The sequence below is a fragment of the Alternaria infectoria genome (assembly GCF_024043175.1).
Source record: "Alternaria infectoria strain BMP 0036 chromosome Unknown scaffold_3, whole genome shotgun sequence".
Classification (NCBI taxonomy): domain Eukaryota; kingdom Fungi; phylum Ascomycota; class Dothideomycetes; order Pleosporales; family Pleosporaceae; genus Alternaria; species Alternaria infectoria.
The window spans coordinates 260,179-283,059 of record NW_026250692.1 but is presented as its reverse complement, the minus strand read 5'-3'; the positions used below and the strand labels follow the sequence as shown (position 1 = coordinate 283,059).

At 48.4% G+C, this 22,881-nt stretch overlaps 8 protein-coding genes across 8 annotated transcripts; 4 read left to right on the top strand and 4 right to left on the bottom strand.

Moving 5' to 3' along the window:
- Positions 1–287: 287 nt before the first annotated feature.
- Positions 288–2,161, bottom strand: J4E92_002344 (uncharacterized protein; the record flags this gene model as incomplete). Its single annotated transcript, XM_051493749.1, has 4 exons — positions 288–449; positions 503–921; positions 969–1,861; positions 1,908–2,161. The coding sequence occupies 4 exons, from the start codon at positions 2,159–2,161 to the stop codon at positions 288–290; spliced, it is 1,728 nt and encodes a 575-aa protein (XP_051355428.1).
- An 884-nt stretch (positions 2,162–3,045) lies between these two features.
- Positions 3,046–3,907, bottom strand: J4E92_002343 (uncharacterized protein; the record flags this gene model as incomplete). The annotated part of the gene is made up of 2 exons (XM_051493748.1): positions 3,046–3,131; positions 3,181–3,907. The coding sequence occupies 2 exons, from the start codon at positions 3,905–3,907 to the stop codon at positions 3,046–3,048; spliced, it is 813 nt and encodes a 270-aa protein (XP_051355427.1).
- Positions 3,908–4,213: 306 nt separating this feature from the next.
- Positions 4,214–4,947, top strand: J4E92_002342 (uncharacterized protein; the record flags this gene model as incomplete). Its single annotated transcript, XM_051493747.1, has 2 exons — positions 4,214–4,374; positions 4,428–4,947. The coding sequence occupies 2 exons, from the start codon at positions 4,214–4,216 to the stop codon at positions 4,945–4,947; spliced, it is 681 nt and encodes a 226-aa protein (XP_051355426.1).
- Positions 4,948–6,080: 1,133 nt separating this feature from the next.
- Positions 6,081–7,358, top strand: J4E92_002341 (uncharacterized protein; the record flags this gene model as incomplete). Its single annotated transcript, XM_051493746.1, has 1 exon — positions 6,081–7,358. One exon carries the CDS (start codon positions 6,081–6,083, stop codon positions 7,356–7,358), a length of 1,278 nt encoding a protein of 425 aa, XP_051355425.1.
- A 740-nt stretch (positions 7,359–8,098) lies between these two features.
- On the top strand, positions 8,099–10,837 carry J4E92_002340 (uncharacterized protein; the record flags this gene model as incomplete). Its single annotated transcript, XM_051493745.1, has 2 exons — positions 8,099–8,161; positions 8,213–10,837. The coding sequence occupies 2 exons, from the start codon at positions 8,099–8,101 to the stop codon at positions 10,835–10,837; spliced, it is 2,688 nt and encodes an 895-aa protein (XP_051355424.1).
- Positions 10,838–10,877: 40 nt separating this feature from the next.
- Positions 10,878–11,873, bottom strand: J4E92_002339 (uncharacterized protein; the record flags this gene model as incomplete). The annotated part of the gene is made up of 1 exon (XM_051493744.1): positions 10,878–11,873. One exon carries the CDS (start codon positions 11,871–11,873, stop codon positions 10,878–10,880), a length of 996 nt encoding a protein of 331 aa, XP_051355423.1.
- A 4,782-nt stretch (positions 11,874–16,655) lies between these two features.
- J4E92_002338 (uncharacterized protein) lies at positions 16,656–17,444 on the top strand (the record flags this gene model as incomplete). Its single annotated transcript, XM_051493743.1, has 1 exon — positions 16,656–17,444. One exon carries the CDS (start codon positions 16,656–16,658, stop codon positions 17,442–17,444), a length of 789 nt encoding a protein of 262 aa, XP_051355422.1.
- A 149-nt stretch (positions 17,445–17,593) lies between these two features.
- Positions 17,594–21,104, bottom strand: J4E92_002337 (uncharacterized protein; the record flags this gene model as incomplete). The annotated part of the gene is made up of 3 exons (XM_051493742.1): positions 17,594–17,745; positions 17,809–19,507; positions 19,863–21,104. 3 exons carry the CDS (start codon positions 21,102–21,104, stop codon positions 17,594–17,596), a joined length of 3,093 nt encoding a protein of 1,030 aa, XP_051355421.1.
- Between the last annotated feature and the right edge of the window lie 1,777 nt (positions 21,105–22,881).

Below are 22,881 nucleotides of genomic sequence, written 5' to 3'. Positions count from 1 at the left end.
AGCAAAGTACACCTAGGATTTCCACTTGTGCTATCACCTTGACTAATTACTGCACGTGCAAGATGAAGTAGTGCGAACACCAAACACAGCTTTCAGTGACTTCAAGCCGTCACGATCGCACTTGGTACATGTCCCGACTCACCCCACGTTTTGTTTTCCCGCACTCGAGCATTCACTCCCATCAAAAGTCTTCGTATGCAGACACAATGGGTTTCGCCCACCTCTTCCAGCCCGTGCTCCCCGCCTAGCATGATGCACATGGTCTGGTCGAGTATACCAATGCAGCTCTATTTCTCATCCGCATCCTTGTAGTGAACACCCTTGGCTGCTTCACACGGGTCGGGTGCATAGCCAATGGTGCAATGTTCCCAGTCCTCACTATCCACGAGTTCGCGCTTGAAGTTGAGAGCGTTGTAGATGTTTGCAAAGCGGAACTCGACGTACGAATGCTAGAGTGGCCGTGTCAGTGTTATACAGACATGGGTCCGCACATGTTACTTACACCACGGGCGGTCTTTCCGCTCTTGATACGATCAACGTCGCGCTTGCTAACGCTCTTGCCCCGAGCGAGCTTCATAAGAGCCGCTTCGTTGTGCTCGTTAGTGCCGATAGCTCGCACGCAGCGTGACGCTTCGCCATCGATGCAGTTGCGGATGACATCGTTGATAGAGTTTGGTCCCTCAGCCTTCTCCACGAAGACAACTGCTTTCTTCATCTCGCCCACTATCTCGATTCCGTTTGCAGTGTCCTTGTGATACTTGTCGCATGCCTCGGGTGTAAGAAACTTGACAAGAGCGTTCGAGGAGCCCGGCTCTGGCATGGAAATGGACTCAAGCTTGCCACCCCATACAAGAGCCTGCAACTGGTTGATACTGGTAATCCCCCCAACACCCTTCAAGATGCACGTACGATGTGCAGCGGCTATGTCTTGTCAGTCTAAATTTCTGTCTGCACGGAAAAGGACTTACGATTCTCGCGCTTCTCCTGGGTCGGCCATCCCTTCATGCTATCCACTGGGTCCTTGGACATGGGCTTGCTGTTCTCAGAGCCCATCGCAACAGAAGGTGCTGGCGTCAAAGGCGCTTCCACCGACGTGGTGGTAGGTTGCTCTGGCTTGGGCAGAACATCACGCATGGCGGCGACGATACCAGATACTTCAGTTAGTGTCTCCAAGGAGACGTACCCCTCGTCCACGAGCTTGGCACACAGCCGGAGAAAATCTCCATCCATATCCCCAAGCGTTTGTTTGATTGAGTCGGCTGTACGTGACTCCGGGCGCTTCTTCAATATCTTATTGAGATAGTTGGCGACTGCGAATGCTAGACGTGCCTTGAGAGCTTCGTTGCTTCCAGCATCTACCTTGGTGGTTGACGTGTATGAGTCGTGGAGCTTCCTTGACATGGCCTTGACGAGATATGCCGTGTTTCCCGTGCTGTTCGGAAGCGCCTGGATGTACTCAGTCGCCTTACGCATGTACTCACTCTCTAGCTTGTCTTGTCTCGGTTCTGCGGTCTTGCTACCGGGAGACTTCTGGATGCCTCCCTTCTCAGCCTCTGAATCATCCGTCTTGATCTTATCTGCCTTGGCCTCAGCAAGACGTGCACCAAACGAGAATGCAGTTTGGCCAGGTCTTGCTACCGTGGGACCTACGGGTGAGCGAGGCCCTAGGATGGTTTTGCTGTTAAGGCGAGCGTAAAGTGCATCCATTGCGGATTCTTCGTCCATGGCATCAGTTGTAGCTCTCACGACCTCCTTGGTGGACGGAACCACTTTCGATGTAGGAGCAGTCAAAGCAAGTGCTGCGCCCTCTTTGTGAAGGGGACCGGGCTTGGACGCTCTAGAGGTACTGGCGTTCGCTGGTCTGTACGCACATTAGTGGAGTCCAAGGATTAAGTAGTAATGCGAACCCTTCAACAGCCTGGGGCATGGTCTTGACTGAGCCTGGAGCTGGCGATGATGTCACTGACGGGGCGGGCGGTGCGAATCGCGACGGGGTCGTAGGAATTGGTCCCGCAGCCCCGACGATCTTGACGGCGTTCTTCTTGAGCTTCAACTTGCCAGCATAAGCTGCAGGTTGAACAGCGAGATTGCTGCGTGCATCACCAGATGCCCAACCGGACGAGGCAGCCGGCGGTGCGCTCATGTACCTCGAGCGATCCATGGTTATGGCTGAAGACGACAGTGGAGGTGGACTGGTGTGTCGTACGACTTCCTCTCGCGCGGGCGATACAGGTGGCGATATAAGGGAGAGCGCAGCCGGAGCAGACTTTCTTACAAGATCACTGCCCTCGTGCGCAGTGATTTTGATGTTGACGGTGTTGCTCGGAGTGGATGTCGCTGGGGAAAGGTTAGTGGAGCAGGGCGCGTGAGCAGGTGAGAGAGTCTGCACGTACCACTAATCCGCTTGTTCACCGTTATATTCGCGATACCCTCGATGCAGGCGTCGAGGCAGGATTGGTAGAGTTTGTCCTCGCTGTTACGTATACGAGGACGTGGATGGGGCTCGCCAGGCATGAGACAAGACGTGCTGCGTTGGCGTGGGCAACCGTTGGGGGGACGTCGGGTTACAGAGCAGGAGACAAAAACAGTCTGAGCGCCCACACGCGGTTGCCGTTCCTGGCGGTAGCCTACAGCCAATGAGACGGCAGTGATGAAGACGAAGCTGAATGCTGTGCAAGTGAGAATACTTGCACTCCACCTCGATACATTGCCGATATAGCGACGCAAGCTGGCCATACGGCTATCACTGTCGAGCAGGGAGCTCCTACCAGCAGTGCGGCATTAAAGCATGATTGTGTAGTCGCTTTGAGCCGAGGAGACAAGCGGCAGATGGTGAAGAAAATGCAGATAGTCCGTCAATATGACACAAGCTCATTTGCGTATGCTCAGACACGTCTCTTGGCTTGCAAATGAACACGAAAGAGCTTCACAGGTTGCATGTATCCAGACGGAAAGTGACTCGGTTGTGAAGTGAAGCTTAGCATTATGAGATTCATTTTACTTAGCTGGCACGACCAAACTGTCCGGAAGCTGCACAGTTGACGCTTACATGAAGGGTATCCAGACACGAGTTCTTGCCCTGTACACCTTGTACTCTTCGCCGAAGAACTCGATTAGATGTTTTTCTTCGTCTAGGATGGGTGAGCAGCTTGAATGGGGCCATGGGTGTGTAAGGCTTACGTGAAATGCGTGTCATGAAAAAATACCACAGCACGCCTGTGTATCCCAAGAAGCAGACAGTGTTACCCAGCATGACCTGTGTGCCGATGCCCCACCAGAAGAAACCGAAGTACGAGGGGTGACGGAAGTAGCGGTACAGTCCATGGGTCACCAATTCGTGCCCATCGCTCTTACGCGACTGCACTTGGTGGTTGAAGTTGGTACCCGCCTGCATCATCGCTGTGCTGCGCACAGCTTGTCCCACCACGACCATGCTTATGCCCAGCGCGATGACCCACGGCGGGTGGATTGTCGATTGGTAATCGGGAAAGAAAGACGAAGTCACCAGAGTCTCGATGAAGGCCATGGTATGGGCTTGTCGGTATTGGTCGCCGTTGGTGAGGAGGAACGAGGAGATGTACGCGACTGGGGTGTTGTACGCGGCCGTCGTGTAAAACTCGAGGAAGTGGAACATGGACAGCGCGCTGAGAAACATGAAAGGCCGCCATAGATGATTGCCGTCGTATGCTAGCAGAGCCGTACCGACGACGCCGAGAGTCATGGCGCATCCCAAGCAGAAAGCACGCACGGCGATGCCACAAAGCGAGCGCTTGCCGTGGGGAAAGAACTCGGGCGCGATGGCATGCTGGCTCCTAGCCGCCACAGTTGAGGCCTCAAGCTCGCGTGATGCATTTCCGTTGGGCGGGAGAATATCGACACCGGGGGATAGCGAGCCGTTCGGAGCCATGATGATGGCAGGCAGGTAGAGGTCAAGTACGGGGAGCTCGGGGGGCGAGGACGGGATGGACGATGGCGTTCAAGACATGGTTCTACCAAGGCGCAGAAGAAGGGGCCCTGCTGCACAACCCCGATCGCATGGCTTGCGGAGGCCGAACAATAGCAAGGCGTGAGCGACTATCCAGGACCGGCTGGCCTCGGGAACAGCCGAGGGCCTTGGCGCCCCGCGCATAGCTCCCGCGACCTGTGCTCCTTCACAACCGTCACACCGGCCTCGGTAGCATGCGCCGGGCAGCCAGCTTCCTGCATGCCAGCCATGGACATCTCGCAGAACAAGCAGCGTATGCTCTGCGGCGAGCTCTACCATGCCATGACGCCTGAGCTGACAGCAGAGCGCGCACGATGCAGGCAAGCTTGCAGACGCTTCAACGATGCCGGTGATGTACCGCGTCGCAGGCTAGTCCAACTGTTTCGAGAGTATGTGTGGCTGCTCGATTGCTTGTCGAGAGACGTCCTTATACTTTGCCTAGCATCATCCAAGACGAAACCCCTCTTCCACCACCAGCACCTACAACAGATGAAGACGCCAAGCTGTTCGAGGCTGAACCATGGATTAACCCACCGGTTACTATGGACTATGGATATAATGTGCGTTTGGGCAAACATGTCTTTGTCAACTTCCACGCCGTCTTCCTCGACACCTGTCTTACTACTATTGGCGCACGCACACTCGTCGGTCCGAACGTCAACTTCTACTCAGCTACTCATCCTCTCGACCCAGCCATCCGGAACGGCCTTAGCGGGCCTGAGTTGGGCAAGGAGATCCACGTTGGCGAAGACTGCTGGATCGGTGGCAATGTTTGCATACTGCCTGGTGTTGTGATTGGTAGAGGCAGCGTCGTAGGCGCAGGAAGCGTCGTTACGAAGAGCGTCCCAGAGTTTACAGTCGTCGCTGGCAATCCCGCTCGCATTATCCGCAAGATCGAGACCGAGATGGACTCTGAAAGCAATAGTCGCTATGCTGGCTGGCAGAACGACCTGCAGCACTGACTTGTATATCAGTCACCCTCGCAATGGGCTTCCCCTCGTTACGAGCGGCAGTTTCACAACTCTCAAATCGAGCATCACGAGTTCTCTCGGACTCCGAACTGCATTTGGAATGGCAATGTAAGAAGAGAAGGCTACAGTCGCATAACCCTCCCTACAAATCTCTGCTGCTCCTGCAACTGATACACCAGACCTTGTTACGCCGTGCTTCAGTGGACTCTAGCGCTTCTTGCCGCTTCCAGCTTCCCTCAGCATTTTCCAAACGGGGCGATGAATGATTGCACGCCTCTGAAAATCCTCTAAGATCTTAGATATTTGCAATACGGATACGATTATGAACAGATTCGACGCGAAACTTGTTTATCTTGACAAATTGTTTGCAACAAACAATATCGTAAATCTTTTTGCTTACACATCTCTATAGTCTAATGAAGCATCATTGTGCGTACTCAAGGATCTAATCCACAGATACACAGCGCGATCAAGTCGTATGAGCACGCAACAGGAATTGGGCGACCTGAAGCCTGCCTGTGTCGATCTGGAACAATTGTGGGGCGTTTGGACTAAGGTTCAACACAAGATCTGATGATCGCCTGCAAGCTTCGGGCGCCAAGACCGACGAAACCTGTTCCCAGACGCTGTCAAAACAATGACATCGGCTTGCAAAACATCATTAACTAATCCAACTTACATGCACGACATGGCGTACCTTGCGAAACGTCCTGTTTGAGTTTAGGGCTGAACTTCGGCATCGCTCGCTTTGAGGGTCTCGGCAATTTGGAAGGCCATTTGGAAGCGCCTGATTCAAAATATGGCATACTTCGAAACTACGCCATTGAGCTAAGCGTGTGCTACCTGACTTGACGCCAAGGGCTGCGAGCCCTAGGGCTTGATCCCCAGACTGTTACGATGCATAGGCCTGCCCACCATCATGCCTTGACGGCAAGGCTTTCCGAAGTTGTAACAGAGGCGATACAAATACCACAGCTCCCATCATCCTGATAGTCTTCATCGGACTGGTTCCTCACTCACTACAGACTAATATTTTCCACTCTACAACCTCAGCATTCCATTCACTCTTTGATATCTCTACTCATAATCTTAGTCCACTCGACAGATCCGTTCTCACAGACAAAATGAAGTACATTTTCATTGCCTCGCTCCTTAGCTCTGCAGCTTACGCTGCCCCATTCGCCCAGGTGCAGGGCGGCAACGGTGGTAACGGCAATACTGCTGCCGCCACGACTGGTCAACAGACTACGAACCAGGGCGGCAATCAGCAACAACAGCAACAAGGAGCGCAGACCGGAAACCAGCAACAGCAAGGCACCACCAATGCCCCGACTGGACTTGGCGCTGGTATCCAAAATGGACAAACTCCCACTGCGAACGACCTCGCTACTGCGGTCTCCAATTGGATGGCCGATACCTCGATGGTTTCTAACTTCCTCAACACTGGAGCTAGCATCCAGAACAACGTTCAGTTCAAGCAGGCTGCCACCGTAGCCTTCAACGCCGAGGTCGATGAGCTCAACCACAAGGCCATCATTGACGCTGCTAACGGCGCGGACCCCAATGTCATTGCTGCCAACAGCACCCTCGCCACTGGCGGTTCTTTCCAGGATGTCGTCGACAAGCTTCAGCAGATGTCTGTTCAGGGAATGGCTGCCGCTGGTAACATCGACTTGATCAACCAGAACCGCTGCGTTAACGTCCTCCCCAACATTGATGCCTACATGGCCTCTACTGGATCTACCTCGCAGGCAGTTCGTCCCACTGTCTGCGACCAGACTGGCGTTGCTGGTGGTGTCCAGGGGACTGGCCCCACTCAGCCTGGTGCGCCAGCAGGTAGCCCCGCCGCTGCATTTGCCGCTGGTCAGGCTCTTGCTCAAGGAACTGGCAATGGCCAAGTCCAGAATACCGGAACAGCTGGTGGTGCTGCCGCCGGCAATACTGGCACTGCTACGAACAACGGACAAGCGCCTCAGCAAGGCGCCGGCATCTCCCCTACCAACGGACAAGCACCCCAGGGAACTACAGGTGTGCAGGCTCCCCAGCAGGGAGCTCAAGGTGCCGCCGGACAGCAGGTTCCACAACAAGGTCAACAAGCTGGACAACAAACGGGACAGCAGCAGGGACAGCAGAATGGACAACAGGCGACACCAAATGGTGGTAACCAGAACAATGGCAACCAACAGCAGGGAACCAAGGGTGCGGCTGCAGGACAGCAGTCTCAAGGCCAGACGCAAAACGGCGGTTCCCAGCAACAGGCAGGCAACGGTGCGGCTGCAGGCCAAGCATCTCAGGGTCAGACCCAGGCCGGAGGTAACCAGCCCCAACAGGCAGGTAATGGTGCTGGACAACAGTCCCAGGGCGGCAACGGTGGCAACAACAACAACAACAACAACAACTGAGCACTAGGCTTGGTACTTGATTGAGAAGATGATGTGAAGGATTAGCAAGGTGACGGCTATGTGCTGGCGACTAGCCAATCGGTCTTTTCTGTATATAAGAATAATGGTTGAAAGGGGGGATGACTGTGGGAGCCTGTATGTAAGAATGTATGAGGAAGGAAGGGATTATATGATATAGTTGTAGATATGCGATTTATGAGCCTGCCGCCCAGTCTTTCTGTTTTGGACTTGCATGCGATGGCACTGACTTGAAGATCAAGGTTTCGAAACCTCAGGCGTGAACGCGTGGATACCTGACGGTCGCGGAAAGAAGCCAGTGACGTGAACCGTGTCTTGGGTACGCCTGGGCCAGGGGCAAGTTGCGGTGGCTGCAGCACAGGTGAAACGATGTACCAAACATCAGGTGCTACAGGACCGGATAGCTTGATATATGCCAGAATGGGAGGGTGCGAGACGGACGAGGCGTCAGGCGCCTGTGCTGGTCACGACATGTCGCATGTTTGATGCCGTCTCTCACCGACTCCGGGGTTCTGAGGTGCTGACACGTGCGCAAGTCGCGTGACGTAGCGACATGAGAAGTGTGCGCTCGTTGCGGCAAGCAACATAGAGGCTGCAGCGGGCCGATGAAAGCGTGTGCTGGCATGCATATGCTACGGCGCCTTGTACCGTCGAGGCTCGCCAAGTGTGCAGTCTAGCTGAGAGTCAACCGCAGGCGCCTGACGAGCAGTTTGCGACGAACCATGGCCGAGGGCGAGGGCGCTGGCGGAGTCCAGGGCGACCTGGAAAAGGAACTGACGTGCTCGGTAAGTCGAGGAGCACGACGACGAGGCGGCTGCTAATTCGGCCATGGCCAGATCTGTACCGACGTGCTCTACCAGCCGCTCACACTGCTCGACTGCCTGCACACCTTCTGCGGCGCCTGTCTGAAGGAGTGGTTCGCCTTCCAAGCCTCGACCGCCACGTCGATACACCCGTACACCTGCCCCTCGTGCCGGGCCTCGGTGCGCACCACACAGCCCAATGCCACCGTCACCACGCTGCTCGACATCTTCCTCAAGGCGAACCCCCAGAGCGGCAAAAGCGCCCAAGAGAAGCAGGCGGACCGCGACAGATACCGGCCAGGCGACAATGTGCTACCCAAGCTCAGGCGCCGGGATGAGCGCGATGACACCCATCAGCGCATGCTCGAGGCAGCTCAGCAGCCGAGTCTGAGGGACGCGGGCATCGCAAGCAGCAGGAGGGCCAGCCGGGAGCCTCGGAGAGAGCGCACAACAAGGGAGCGAAGCCGCAACGGGAGCCGCGAATCCCGCAGGGCGCGCGATCAAAGGCGGTCTGCCAGCCAAAACCCGCCCGGCGCATCCCCGTCCAGGGCCGTCATACCGCCCCGCGCCATCGAGCACCAGTCCAGCCTGCGCTCTCTGCTGAGCGCCTCGGACCTCGACGCAGAAGACGTCGACGAAGATCTCGTGCGCCAGGTGCTGGAGGAGCTGGTGTCCGAGGGCGTCGACCTGAACCAGATTGGCACTGCGCAGGAAGACGAGATCACCGAGAGGATAGCCGAGGCTGTGCGACGGCGGCAGGCAGAGCGACATGCCGAAAGACAGCGCGAGAGGAGGGAGAGGCGGGAGCGTCTGGACGACGAAGCTGCGCGCAGGAGAAGGCATGGACGTTCCGAGAGTGGCGCATCGACGCCCCAGACGGCAGTAGGACCCCCCATATCCAGACCTGCTCTCATCGACGCCGCAAATCGAGGCGGGCGGGCACCGCGCCAGCGATCGTCAAGCCAGGGCAGCTCTCGATCCGCCACGAGGGTAGAGCGCCCTGCACCTGGCTCGGCTCCTGCAAATCCGGCGTCCGGCGACTGTCATTCATCATCGGAACTCGCTCGTCCAAGGCCACGGCGACAGTCCGAAAATCAGCAGAGAAATAGGCTCGACGTTCGAGAGCAGTTCCGCATCAGTCTCCACGCCAGCAACAACAATAACAACAATGAGACAGTGTCAAGTCCTAGCTCGCCCCAGAGCCTCGGCTTCGATCTGCCCAACAGCGGCAGTCCAACGACTTCTCTAGCTACAGTTGGCACTCCAGCTGTGCCCTTGTCTTCCTCTACTCCTGCCGTCACGCCTTTCCAGCCTCCTTCGGCTCGCCGTACTACCGACCCTACCACAGCCGAACTGCCACGCTCTTCTCACAGTACTACTCCCCCCTCGCTATCGCCTCCTGCTTTCCCTCGCTCCACCCCCGATCCGACCGTGAGCGAGACTCGATCGAGACAAGCTTCAAGCTCATCACTAGGTACTCCTGTCCTATATACAGAGCCCCATGTGGCATGCCAACGCTGTGGTAAAAACGACATACAGTACGAGCTTCACTACAATTGTCGACGCTGCGATGGTGGCGAGTACAACGTGTGTCTTCGCTGCTATCGTCTTGGCAGAGGATGCAAGCATTGGTACGGCTTTGGTTGGACTGCTTGGCCCCGGTATGAGCGCGAAGCACCAGAGGGTGGTTATCCGCCCTATCACGAGCATCCCCATATCCTGGTCGGGCACCGATATCGCAGACCCATGACGCCCTTGACGGAATCCACGACACCACCACATGTGCTCATGAGCGAGGATGACCCCAAGCAGAGGGTAGAAATTGGCGTCTTCTGCGATATGTGCAAGGCATACGCCAACGCCTGCTACTGGAAATGTGACTATTGCAACGACGGCGACTGGGGCTATTGCAATGATTGCGTTAATCAGGGGCATCACTGTACGCATCCTCTTGTTCCCGTTGCCCGCAAGACAAGAGACTCGCAGTCTGCTACTGACACAGTTCCCTCCGCGCCCTCTACGCCACGTCAGGATGGACATCTTGCTCCCCCAGACCTCGACGCAACACCCACAACCCCTCCGTTGACACCGAAATCCGCGTCTCTTATGCGAGGGCCAGGGTACTTTACCATTGCGAATTTCATCTTCCGCCCTCTCACCTTTACAACCTTGTGTAACATATGCAGTTACCCTATCCCACCATCAAACACACGCTATCACTGCCTCAAGTGTAACACTGGCGACTACGACATTTGCATGAGCTGCTACCACAAACTCGTCATCAGCGGTCGCATCACCAAAGAAGACGGCGTAAACGGATGGCGCAAGTGCCTCCGCAGCCATCGCATGTACATTGTAGGATTCGAAGACCGTGACGGCGCACAACGGCGCATGGTTGTCCGCGATCTAGTAGGCGGCTACGCACTGAAAGAAGAAGACGAAATGGCCAGAGTACAGCGGTACCCACCAGATGGCGGTATAGGCTTGAGATTACTGGCTAGATGGGGCTATCTGCCGGATGAAGGAGTAGAAGATGAATTATCCTTTCCTAGAGGAGCAGAGATAAGGGAAGCAGCTGATATCAATGGAGACTGGTATTGGGGTGTTTACTGTGGTGTTGGAAAACTGTTTCCTGCAAACCATGTCACATCTGTCTAAGTTTTATGCATAGATAGTCAGCTGCCGATGCTACACAGACTCACTGCGCAAACTTCCTCTTCAGCCAATCCTCCAACCGCTTCACCACCTCGGCAGGCTTCTCATACGTCGCCCAATGCGCCGCATCAATCATATCCGCTTGTTCCAATTGCGGCAACAAGCCCTTTTTAATACTCTCATACATGGCTTCGGGTCTGCACACCACATCCTCTCTGCATCCGATGTACAGCGTGGGTACATTGACAATCTCTCTCCCTTCAGGCAACTTGACATCGACTTGATGCTGCAGATTGCCTGTCATGGCTTTATACCAGCACACGGGCGCTTCGAACCCATCGCGCGCCATACGATCAAGGAACGCCTTCTTGAAAGCTGGGTCTTGCGCATAGGGTCGGAGAGAAAAGGTTGGTTCCTTTTGCCCGGAGAGTGTTTCACGCATGGTGTCGGGGGTGCAGAAGAACTCTTTCAATCCATCTTTGTCGTGCATCATGTTAAACATGGCCTCTATATCGCGGGATAGAAGTGCTGGTCCGTCAGGCGCGGTGAAGAGGTACCAGTACGATAGCGATGGGTAGCCAAAGATGTTGTTCATGAGGGCGTTTGCGGCGTCGAGATCGAAGGGTTTGCGACTTGGTGCCGTGTAGGCGACGTTCAGGTTGACCAAGCCGACAACGCGTTCGGGGTGGTAGTTGTACAGGCGGCTTGCGGCTGCGGAGCCCCAGTCGTGGCCGATTGAGATGCATTTTGGCGCTTGTTCAGCATTGAGGATTTCCACCATGTCGTTGGTCATATGGTCCCAGGTGTAGGCGGATGGGTCTGTGGGCTTGTCCGTTCCGTCGTAGCCCAGCATGTCGGGAATGATAACGGGGTGGTTTAGTGGTCGGAGAGAGCTAGCGACGTCTGCCCACATGGCGGCATGGTCGGGGAAGCCGTGTTGGAAGAGGAGGGTTGGGAGAGACGTGTTGCCAGAGCACGTGTAGTAGGTGTATGTGATGCCTCGGGAGGTTCTCAGGGTCTTCTTGGTGAAAGCGTCCATGGTTGATCTCAATGCAACGTACTTGAAATGGCTTGTTGTAATTGGTAAAGAAAGGGCAAGAGTCTTCTATGTATACCAGTGCCAAGTCTCGTTACATCTTGTCCCTCACAAATGGAGTCCATGTCGGCCGAATGTTGGTCTTTGCTAGGTAGGTACTACTACCCAACCGGAGTTTCCGTCGTAGCTACGTCCGTAGCGGCGTTGTCGGGTCTATAAATTTAGTGGGGTGCTCCGTAGAGTTGCATGAACTTGTCTAGGTTGAGGCAGTTGGCCGGACCGTGATGTGCAAGGACACGACCGCTAGGGAGGAAAGCGGCGGTCCCGGATCGTGCATGATATGGCCGGGCCTAAGATGGAGCTTGGATGATCGTTGTTTACGCCTCTCATTGCCGCGCGGTGGTTTGGGTGATTGCTGCTCGTGGCGGCTCTCCGATGCGCTGTCGGTCCGGTCTGCGCTCGGTATGGGTCGAATCTGAACGTGGAGGAAACCGCTGAGTTACGACAAGGGCTGCGCGAATACTGCCGGTTGAGCATTCCGACACGACAAAGCCGAGGGTTCTGGTTTGAATATTTGACTTTACGTCGCGGTGCGCTTAATCGCGCGTATAGCCTCAGACCGAGGAGATGCCTGCATAGTATCATAGCGGAGCATGGCTATTTGAGTCGTCGAGTGACATTTTGACGAGGTTCTGGCTCGAACGGGTCCATAAAATGTCCTTCGGATGTCCTTCGGGTGGCAAATACTGTGTCGAGGTGCGGAGCGAAGTACAAGCGGCAAACACGAGAGATATCAGCCAATAGCGTCAGAGCGCTGCACGCTCGCGGCGTACAGCACCTTACTTATCTTGCTGCGCGTTTGTTATATAAATTATATATAATTACTAATTATTTTTTTTAGTATTAAAATTAGTAGTATAGTATTATAATATTACTTTTTAAATAAGTAAGTAGTAGCTAGTTAGTGCCTTAAGCCTAATTTAGTTATCTTTATAGTAAAACAATGTTAAAAGATATTAAAAAACGTTAAAAGACTTTATACTAGTTCTTTTTAGAACTACTAAATAATTTTAATATTAATTTAGTATATATTACTACAGTAATATAGTTGTTTTAGTATAGACTTATTCTACACTTACCTATATAACTTTCTTTATACTATAACTAGAAATAACTAGAAATAATATAATATATAGTAATAGGTATAATAGACTAGCTATATTTATTCTCTATTAACCTTAACGTAACGCTATATTAACTATCTAGATACTTAGTAACTAGTAAAGGTAACTACCTACTTATAGCTTAAGAATAATTCTAAACAACTATTATAGCCTCTATCTACTTAACTATAGTAATACTTAAGAGACTATTTACAAACGCCTTCTTATCTTTATCTAATTTTCTATTAAGATAACTAAGAATTCTCTTTAAAGTACTAATTTGCAAGACTATAGTATTATAAATAAGCTTAGAGAGAGATTTTATAGTTAGTACTAGTCTATATATAAAGGTATAAATATAAATAGCTTAAGCTTCTAGCGTGTCTATAGTAATAAGATTAATCTAATCTATATTAATAATAAGCTTAGGTTAGTAGAAGAACTTATATATATTAGTAATAAGAAGTTTCTTAATAGTAAGGCTAATAGAAGAGATAATTAATAGCCTTACTCTAGGTAAATACATATATAAGATAGTAGTAATAAAAGCTTTAATAGAAGTTTTAATAAAAGCTTTAATAAAAGTGTTAATAAAGTAGCTCTTTATATATTTTAGAATACTTCTTAGAGCGCCTAAGACGTTAGGTATAATATTATAGATAATATCTTATCTTATAGCTACTAAAATAGCCTTTAGAATAGCCTCTCTAATAGTCTTCTTTCTAGTAGATATAGAGTAGCTTATAGCAGCTTTATATAGTAATAGCAACGTAATTTAGAGAAAAGTAATTAAAGTAAATTAATAATAAAATAATTTAGTTAAGTATTAGTAAGGCAACGTAACTAGTAAGAGATTAGTTTTATCTTTATAAACACTAGAGAGACTTACAAATAGTTTAATAAGCTAGTATAGTGTTTAGTGTTAGATTTAAGCTACTTACGTCTTTAGCTTAATTTAGTGTATAGATATATAAATATAGAGGTTAGAAGAAGTGCGCTTTTACTAAACTTTTAGTATATATATTCTAACTATAAAGCTTTAGAATATATTACTCTATTAGTTATAAGCTAATAAGTATATATAATTATATTATAATCTCTTTATAGAGTGTTTAGTATTTATAGAATAGCTTCTTAGCTAGCCTAAAAGATTTAGAAGCTTTAACTACTTTAGAGGTAGTAGCGCTAAGGCTCTAAGCCTTAGCTTGCTTAACGCTATATCTCTAAGAGTAGGTAAAAGATTTAGTTATACGTTTTTTAAAGTACTAGTAACAGTTCTTATCTCTTTAGAATTAGTAGCTCTTTAAGCTATAAGTATTACTACTTAAGATTTAGATTTCTACTTAATAAAGTAGTAGCTAGTACTATAAAATAGTAGAAAAATTTAGTTAATAACTAAAGTTTAGTAGTAACTTAAATAGTTATAATAACTATAAGTAAAGTTTTAGAAAGCTTATAAGTAGTATAAAATTTTATTTTACTACTTTTATTTTAACTTTATTATAATTTCTAACTTATATACTATTATAAATATTAAGTTTATAATATATATTTTATATATAACTTAACTTACTTAGTTTTAAGCTATTTAAAATAGCTTAAAAACTAAAGTAGTAAGCTAAAAAAACTTTATATATCTTACTACTAACTTTAGTAGTTAAAATTATTATATTATTATTTTTAGAGTTTACTATAGCTTTATTACTATAAATTTAGGTATATAAAAGTAGTAGTATTTACTTATTACTTAGTACTTAGTACTTAGTATTTATTTATAATTTAATTATATTATTATAATATAGATATAACTATATAAATACTAATAATAATAATAATACTAGCTTATCTCTTTTTTTTTCTTACTAATATACTTTACTAATCTACTTATTTATATTAATATCTACTATATTTATTTTTTTAGTTCTTTATTATTATTCTTTACTATATATTATTAAAGTTACTTATTATAAGCGTATACGCGCCTATATTAGTTAGCTAATTTAATCTAGAGTTATTTTAGAAAATAAAAGAAAAGTTTATATACTTATAAAGAGAAAAGTTTATATACTTATAAAGAGAAAGGCTTATACTTATAGAAAGATAGTCTAGACTTAATTATAGATACTTAGAAAGTCTTTAAATAATACGTTATTTAAGCTAGCTATAGTAGACTTATTAAGCTAATTTTACTACTACTATACTAGCTTATAACTAGTAGTAAGCCTAGCCTTTATATAATATAAAGTCTTTAATTTATTATAAAAAGTATAATACTTAGTTTAGTTTTACGTAAACTTTCTTAAAAGCTTAAAACTCTAAATACTAATAATAATATAACTTTAAGAGTTATTTCTAGAGTTAAAGTAACTTAGATATACCTAGAGAATATTTTAGATATATAGTAACTTATATATACTCTTTAGTTAGTAAATATAATAAATAATAGTACTTACTAGAATATTAGTAAAAGTTATATACTTTTTAGTTCTTTTATACTAAATATATATATTTATTATAGTAGCTATTTTAATATAGTAAGTTTCTACTAGTATTAGATTTTACTACTATATACTAAAAAAATATATAATATAGAATTTTAATTATTATATATAAATAGCCTTTTAACTATACTATTTAGTACTTTCTTAACTATAAAATTATAGTTTTCTACTTTTATAGTTTTTTTATAATTACTTAAGGTTTTATAATTTTACTACCTAAGTTAACTAATATATATATAATATATTATATTACTACTAGGTAGATATAATATATATAAGGTTATACCTAAATTCTATATATACTTACTAGCTAATAGTATATAAAGCTCTTTAGATACTATTCTATAGTAGTATATTAGTTAGACTTTCTTACTAAGTTAGTGTTTACTATAGCTCTAGCTAGTAAAACTTTAGTAAAGCTCTAATATAGAGTTAAGTTAGTATTTAAAACTAGAAAGCTCTAAATAGAAATATAGAGTTCTAAGAGTATAAGTTTAAATTATACTATTTACTATACACTAAAAAAATAGATTTTTTTTAATTACTTTATTACTAATTATAAGTATAGAGTAAAGTACTAATTATTACTTAAAATATAGAATTATAATAGAATAGTAATATACTTTAATAAGTAAAAGCTTAAAACTTTAAAAAAAAAAAAAAAAAAAAATTATTTTTAGAGTAGTTAAGTACTATATTAGTAAGTATACTAGTAAGTAAAGTATATATATATATATATATAACACTAATATTTATAAATATAAGTTACTTAAAAATCTAAAGAATTTATAAAAAGGTTAACTATTTTAAGAATATAATATAAAAAGTAATAGTACTTATATAAACTAAAGCTACTTATATTAATACTATAGAGTAAAACTATATACTTATAATAAAGAAGTATATTAAGTTATAAGCTAGAGTTTAGTTACTATTAGTTTAGATAGCTAAATAAATAAAATATTAAATTTAATATTACTAGTTAGACTAGCAGCTAAATAACTTATATTAAATAAAACGTTTTATTTAGACATTTAGTTTACTTTTTACGTTTTTTGCTTCCTTAGAAGACTACAGCACCTCAACGTCGACGAGCATTGCAACTCTACCACAACCTCATCATGGCTGGCACACGAAGATCTACGCGTCAAACGGCAGCGGCAGCACCAAAATACAACCAAGACGACAGTTCATCCGTCGAAGAGACACAGCTCAAGCGCAATGCCAGGCAGGCGATGCGTCGCAAGCGTGACCGCGAAGACGACGCCGACCAAGATACAACAGACAGCAGCGCTCCTCCGCCCAAAAAAGCTGCTACAACCAAGCCTAAACCTCCTAAGACGAACTCTCTACCCGCGCCTGTTTCATCCACCAACCGCGACGCGACCGGCGCCCAAGAAGTCTACTGGCTGCTCAAAGCCGAGCCCCTCGCGCGCTACGAGAACGGCGTAAACGTCGCCTTCTCCATCAGCGACCTGCGCGCCTGCACAGAACCCGAGCCCTGGAGCGGCGTCCGCAACCCCCAGGCACGCAACAATATGCAGGCCATGCGCAAAGGCGACCTGGGCTTCTTCTACCACTCCAACGCCAAGCCTTCGGGTATCGTAGGTATACTGCGTGTTGTTGACGAAGCAAAGGTCGATGAGACGGCCTTTGACCCCAAGGACCCCTACTATGACAAGAAGAGCGAGAGGGAGAAGCCCAAATGGTTCTGTGTAGACGTCGAGTTTGTGAGCGAGTTTGAGCATGTGATAGATTTAGCGAAGATTAAAGAGTTTGCTAAAGAGGGCCGGTTGAAGGATATGCAGCTTGTCACAAATTCGAGACTGAGTGTGAGTAGGGTAAGGAAGGAGGAGTGGGAGTTTATTTTGGGGTTGGCCACGGACAGCAAGGAAGTTCAGGCAGAGTAGAGAGGTGCGCCACATGCAGTCGTAGAAGCTTGATTATGTCGGGAATCGATCTGAGATACCCCTTGTAAAATTCCCGTTTCATGTTGTATCGTCGACAACGTCTTTATGTATTTCACACCCTGTACTGCCCATACAGACTGAGCTACTCCTCAATACTGAAGCGCTTGGATGATCTTCGGACTGTTAAAGAAAGCACATCGCTCCTGTAATCTCTGTTCTGCCATCTCTCTTGTCGCGTTCGCCATGCCCAGCGCACTATTGCTCGGATGTGCGCCACCAATCGTCCTGACATACGGACCGCCTAAATGTTAATGTACGGAGTCAGCGCATGCCTCACACGCAGTTCGCAAATGAGAGATTTTACCTGGCCGGCTAAATGCCTCATCCCAGTTCAACAATGTGGTGGATTGTGATCCGCTCTCTGCCGGGGCTCCTTGACTCACAAAGGTGCTCCACGACCGGCTTGCTCGCATAGCAATTTCGTAGTCGTACTCGGTCGGGTCAAACGGGTAGTCCGTCTTGTTGTACACTTGCATGCTGTCGAAGACGTACGCAAACTCAGACGTGTGTACCACGCCAAAGCCAACAACGTCTTCGGTGTACTCGAGGATGGGATCAAGTATTGTCTGGTTGAAGTTGTAGAAGTAGACTGGCGCTTTGTGCACTTTGTCAATTGCAACACCCAGATGTAGCGATGGGCACACCATGAGGATATCGCGGAAGATGCGTGCAGAGCGATAGAACTCTGCTGTTAGGTTCACACTGGTTCCGAATTCTTCTACCGGGTACAAGTCCAGTAACTGAGTAAGAGATTCCTCCGACATAGCCGGTAGGTAGTCGCGAACAAAGTCGTACGTATCTTGTGCGGTTGCGATGGAGGTGTTGGTGTACACGTTAAGGTCGCCTTCCATCCAGCCGGACATAAAGGTAGCGTTACCGAAGCGTCCTTCTGCGATGAGCTGACTTGGTGCCGCAGGAAGGAAATCGCCGTCCACCTGTGGCAACCAGATGTCCCCAATATTATGCGCGATATCGCTGAGATACGTCGCGTTGGAGGCTTCAAAGAGTGTTTCAGTATCTAGTCCCCGTAGACACTCAATCGTCCCTGGAGCGTCCACATCAGTAGTGTTGCACCCCACGTAATTGACCAGCGCGATCATCGCATCCTTGGCGAAATTCCCTGTGATACCAGGCTCAAGGGACTGAGACTGGGCGATACCTCGCTCGAAAGGAAGTGGCTTCTCTCCGCCGTAAGCCATAATCTGCATTCCGATTGCGAGGCCGCCGGAAGACTGGCCGGCAATCGTAATCCTCTCCGGATCCCCGCCAAAAGCAGCAATGTTGGTGCGGACCCACTCGATAGCAGCGCGCTGATCACGTAGACCAGCGTTCATGCTTCCTTCTTCTTTCAACCAGTCTGAACTGGCAAACCCAAAGAACCCGAGACGGTAATTCATGGCCACATGGATGATTGGGTCCCCATTTTCTACCGACTGCTTGATCATTCCGTCAGGCGCAGTCGTCGGCTCCGTGTTGCTTGCCCACCAGAAAGATCCTCCATGTATCCATACCAGAACTGGCAGTGGTCCCTTTCCAACTCTGTCAGTCGCTTTTGGCCGCGCTACGTTCAAATTCAGGCAGTCCTCGGATGTTTCAGTTATATTGCCCAATCCAAGAGGTGGATAGAGCACACCCAATGGTTGTGGACATGCGGGACCAGGCTTGGTAGCATCGATAGTAGTACCTGGAGAGTATTCGTAGGGAATCGGTGGTTTGAATCTATTTTCGCCGCTGGTATCATGAGCATAGGGAATGCCCAAGAAGATTTCGATGTCGTTGCGTCCGATGCCTAGGATGTTGATAGGATCTTTCAAGTCGCCGAACTGGACACCTGCCGTCGTGGTGACAGCGGCGACGAAGCAGAACAGCGTAGGAAGGTGCATCTTGATCACCAACCACTGTAAATCCCGTGTTGGCTTATACGATGCGGCGAATGTGAGTCGGAAAGCTCTCGTAATAGGTAGTTGGCAAAGTTGTTGTGTTGCACAGAAACACTGCAGTAGCTGTAAGCACATAGATAACATCCTCCATGCTAGCCCCATGTAGCAGGTGCACGGTTGTGACGTGATAGACGGGAACAGGTGCTAGCGCGACATTAGACGGCAGTAGCGTAGAGCTCATCCACATCATTGATGCGAATCACCATTGTCCAAAATCCAGGTTGTTCAAATACTACTTCAAATAAGAAAGGTAGCGTGAGGCCTGCGCAAGCTATCCTGCGCTGATGCACGCCACATGCAGATACCGTGCGCTCAAGGTGAGCTGCTCGGCCCGTCAAACACTCACAATATACCGACGATGCTACCCAAGCAAAGCTCCCTACAGTCGCGCTTGTGCACCCCGCAAGTTCCTAGCAACCTCATCAAACCTCTCATAGCAGTCGGTCTCTGCATCAAAATTTAGCAGCCATGCCTCGCGTGCTAGGTGAATGGATTCCGGCCTCTTCGCTATCTCATCCCAGTTGGCTTTGTGCCATCGCTCGCGCGTCTTAACCCCCATCGCCTGTGCTTTGTGCACCCTTTCGTAGCGGATCTTCTCGAATGCTCGTACAGCTAGAGGAATGCTTTCTTTGCCAGCCAGTTCCAGACATGCCGCCAGTACAACACCGTCTTCGATGGATTGACTGGCACCCTGGATGGATGTTGGAAGAAAGGGATGCGCTGCGTCTCCAATCAAAGCGATACGGTGCTGTGGCGAGATGAAGGTCGGCAGCGGATCGCGGAAGACGAGTTTATGATCGATGAGACGCGCGCCTTTTGGCGTCGACCTTACAATCTCTTGCACGATGGGTGCCCATCCTTCTACATACCTCAGGCAGTCTTCCACTCTGCCTGGGAATTGCCAGTCCTCCTCGATATTCCCGTCGTCTACGTGAGTAAACACCCAATTGAACTCCTTGCCGTCTTTGAGCGACGATACCAGAAAGTGAAGATCTGGACCTATGAACCCAGAGTGACTGTCTCCATCTACGAGATGTTTCAGGATCGGGTTGTCTTTGATGGCATCTCCAGAGAACCATGAGCGATATACAGCGTATCCCGAACTCTTCGGTTTGTCGTCAAAACCAAGCACAATCTTACGGCCGCGGGAACGAACTCCCTCTGCTGCAATGACTGCATCGGCAATCATCTCTTCTCCATTGACTACCACGCCAGCCTTTTCATCGTCCTCGAAGTAATCAGTTACACGTTTGCCCCACTGAATATTCACTCCCCGATCGACAGCATGCTGATGAATAATACTGTACAGTTCTCCTCTATGTCCATTGATTCTCGGCCCCCATTCCTGTTCGGACACAAAACTCTGCCTGGTGACAAACTGCCCTTTCCAGTGGTACAGATCCAGCCATGTTGTTTTCCGTGCCACTTCCTTCATCGCTTCGATGACGCCGGGCCAGCGTTCGAAGTTGCGCGCACCGTTGGGATCGAACGAGATGATATCGCCAAACCGTATTATGTCTTCCACATTTTCCGCTTTCTCAAGAAGAACGACTGAGTGGCCTTTGCGATCGCATTCTATTGCTGCTGCGATGCCCGCGAAACCTGCGCCTACTATGATGACGTTGACACCGGACGGAGGGCGGCGAGGAAAGTGCGCCATAATGAAGTGAGAAGTATGGTGAGTATACAGGCAGATGAGAGAGCAATCGTGTCTTTCGTGGTAGGTGTGCTGATCTCCTTCCCCGTAGATACAGTGTGGGGTCCGCTTACTGGCACGCCACAAGCATGGCCCCACATGCAGCCTGATTGTAGTTCTGTCGGTAACTGAGACCTCTTGGTCATCGCCCGGCTGTACTAAATTGTGCTAAGTCGTTTTCTGACTGACTCCATCCAATGTGCGAATCAACGATCCACGCACGCCTGGGATACATATTTCCATCCCCCCACTCCCTTTTCGCCTGCAAACCTCTTGTGTGACATACAGAAACGTCTCTCGATATTTTCCTCTCAGATCCGAATTTCCGACGCCTCTTCCTCTTCTCAAGTTGCTATGTCGCGTTCTCAGGGATAACCGCCGGAGCTTCACTTTCAACTTCACTCTCTGATGTTCAATGATGCTCTACCCGCCTTCCCTATTGTACGTCAAGCTTGGAAAGTCAGTCCCAGACATCGTTATTATTGGGCAAAACACCCGACATCTACAAAGTTTCGAACCTCTCATCTTCCCACTGCCTCTTGCTTAGCTCGACAAGCACGCCGGTGAACCTTGGTTCTCGGGGCACGTTAATGTCGTAAAAGCGATACAGATTGTTGACGACCGTAAGAAGAAGACAGTAGCACACAAGGTAACGGAGTTCTGCCTCATTGCGGACGTGGGCGAAAGTTGGAAGAAAGGTAATGTGCTACTTTTTCACCACCCATGTGTCTTATGGCTTTAGATTAGGTAGGTTAGGTACATGTTGCTTGCGCTCGTTGTAAGCAACCAGCTCGATCCATGTACTTGATGCTGAACTCTCTAGCTTCGATCTCCGCGAACTCGATGTAACAATAGTTCCAAGCTCTACTCAATCCCGGAGACACCGTTTTTTTATTTTTAAACGACATTGTAGGCACCCATCTGCATCATGATGCGTACGAGCTCACCAACATCAATTGCCTCGTCGTATCTCATGTTGTTGTACTTAGCCAAGAAGCGCATCATACTGCGCACCCATCGTCAGATGAAGGTCCTGAAGATTGGCGTATGCGGCAACCTTGGCGATCGAGTTGAGCTCTGACAGATTAACCCATAGTCGTTCACCGCCCGTCGAGATGGTGGGTACGTGATTATCTGAAGAGCTGACGGCTATGCCATCGATCTTTACTACACGGGCTGGGGTTTGGGGTGCTTGTGGAGGTTGTCGATGGCTCACAGGCGTAGAGCCGCTGTCCGAGTTCTTGAATGAGTGGGGACACTATGATGTGCCGCTATTGGCGGCGTCATCTGACACAGTGGCTATTGTCGTCAAAGTGAATTGGTTCCTGTGGTTTTCGGCTTGTTCAGAGCACTAAAGCAGTCAGATCCGATTCTTGTAAGGAGGCGAGTAGGCGCAATTGATCATAGAGTAAGTGCAAGGATCTCCGCGTTCACCTCCGCGTTCACTAGTTCTTATTGATCCTCAACCTATCCCAGAAGTCCGCGATAAACCCAGCAACCTCCGGCACCCGTTCCCGTACAACACTATGGCCGGCTTGTGGGACAACAAAGATGCTATCAAAGCCAATTTCTCTCAACTCTTGCTCTGTACAAAGTTCATCGTTCTCGCCCAGCACCACTAATGATGGTATACCAGACATTGCGGCCTTTTCAAACGCACCGTGATTGTTCATTGCGCCGCCATCTCTAAACGCTGCAATCACGGATGATGTATGACCACGATGTTCGTGCATCTGCCACT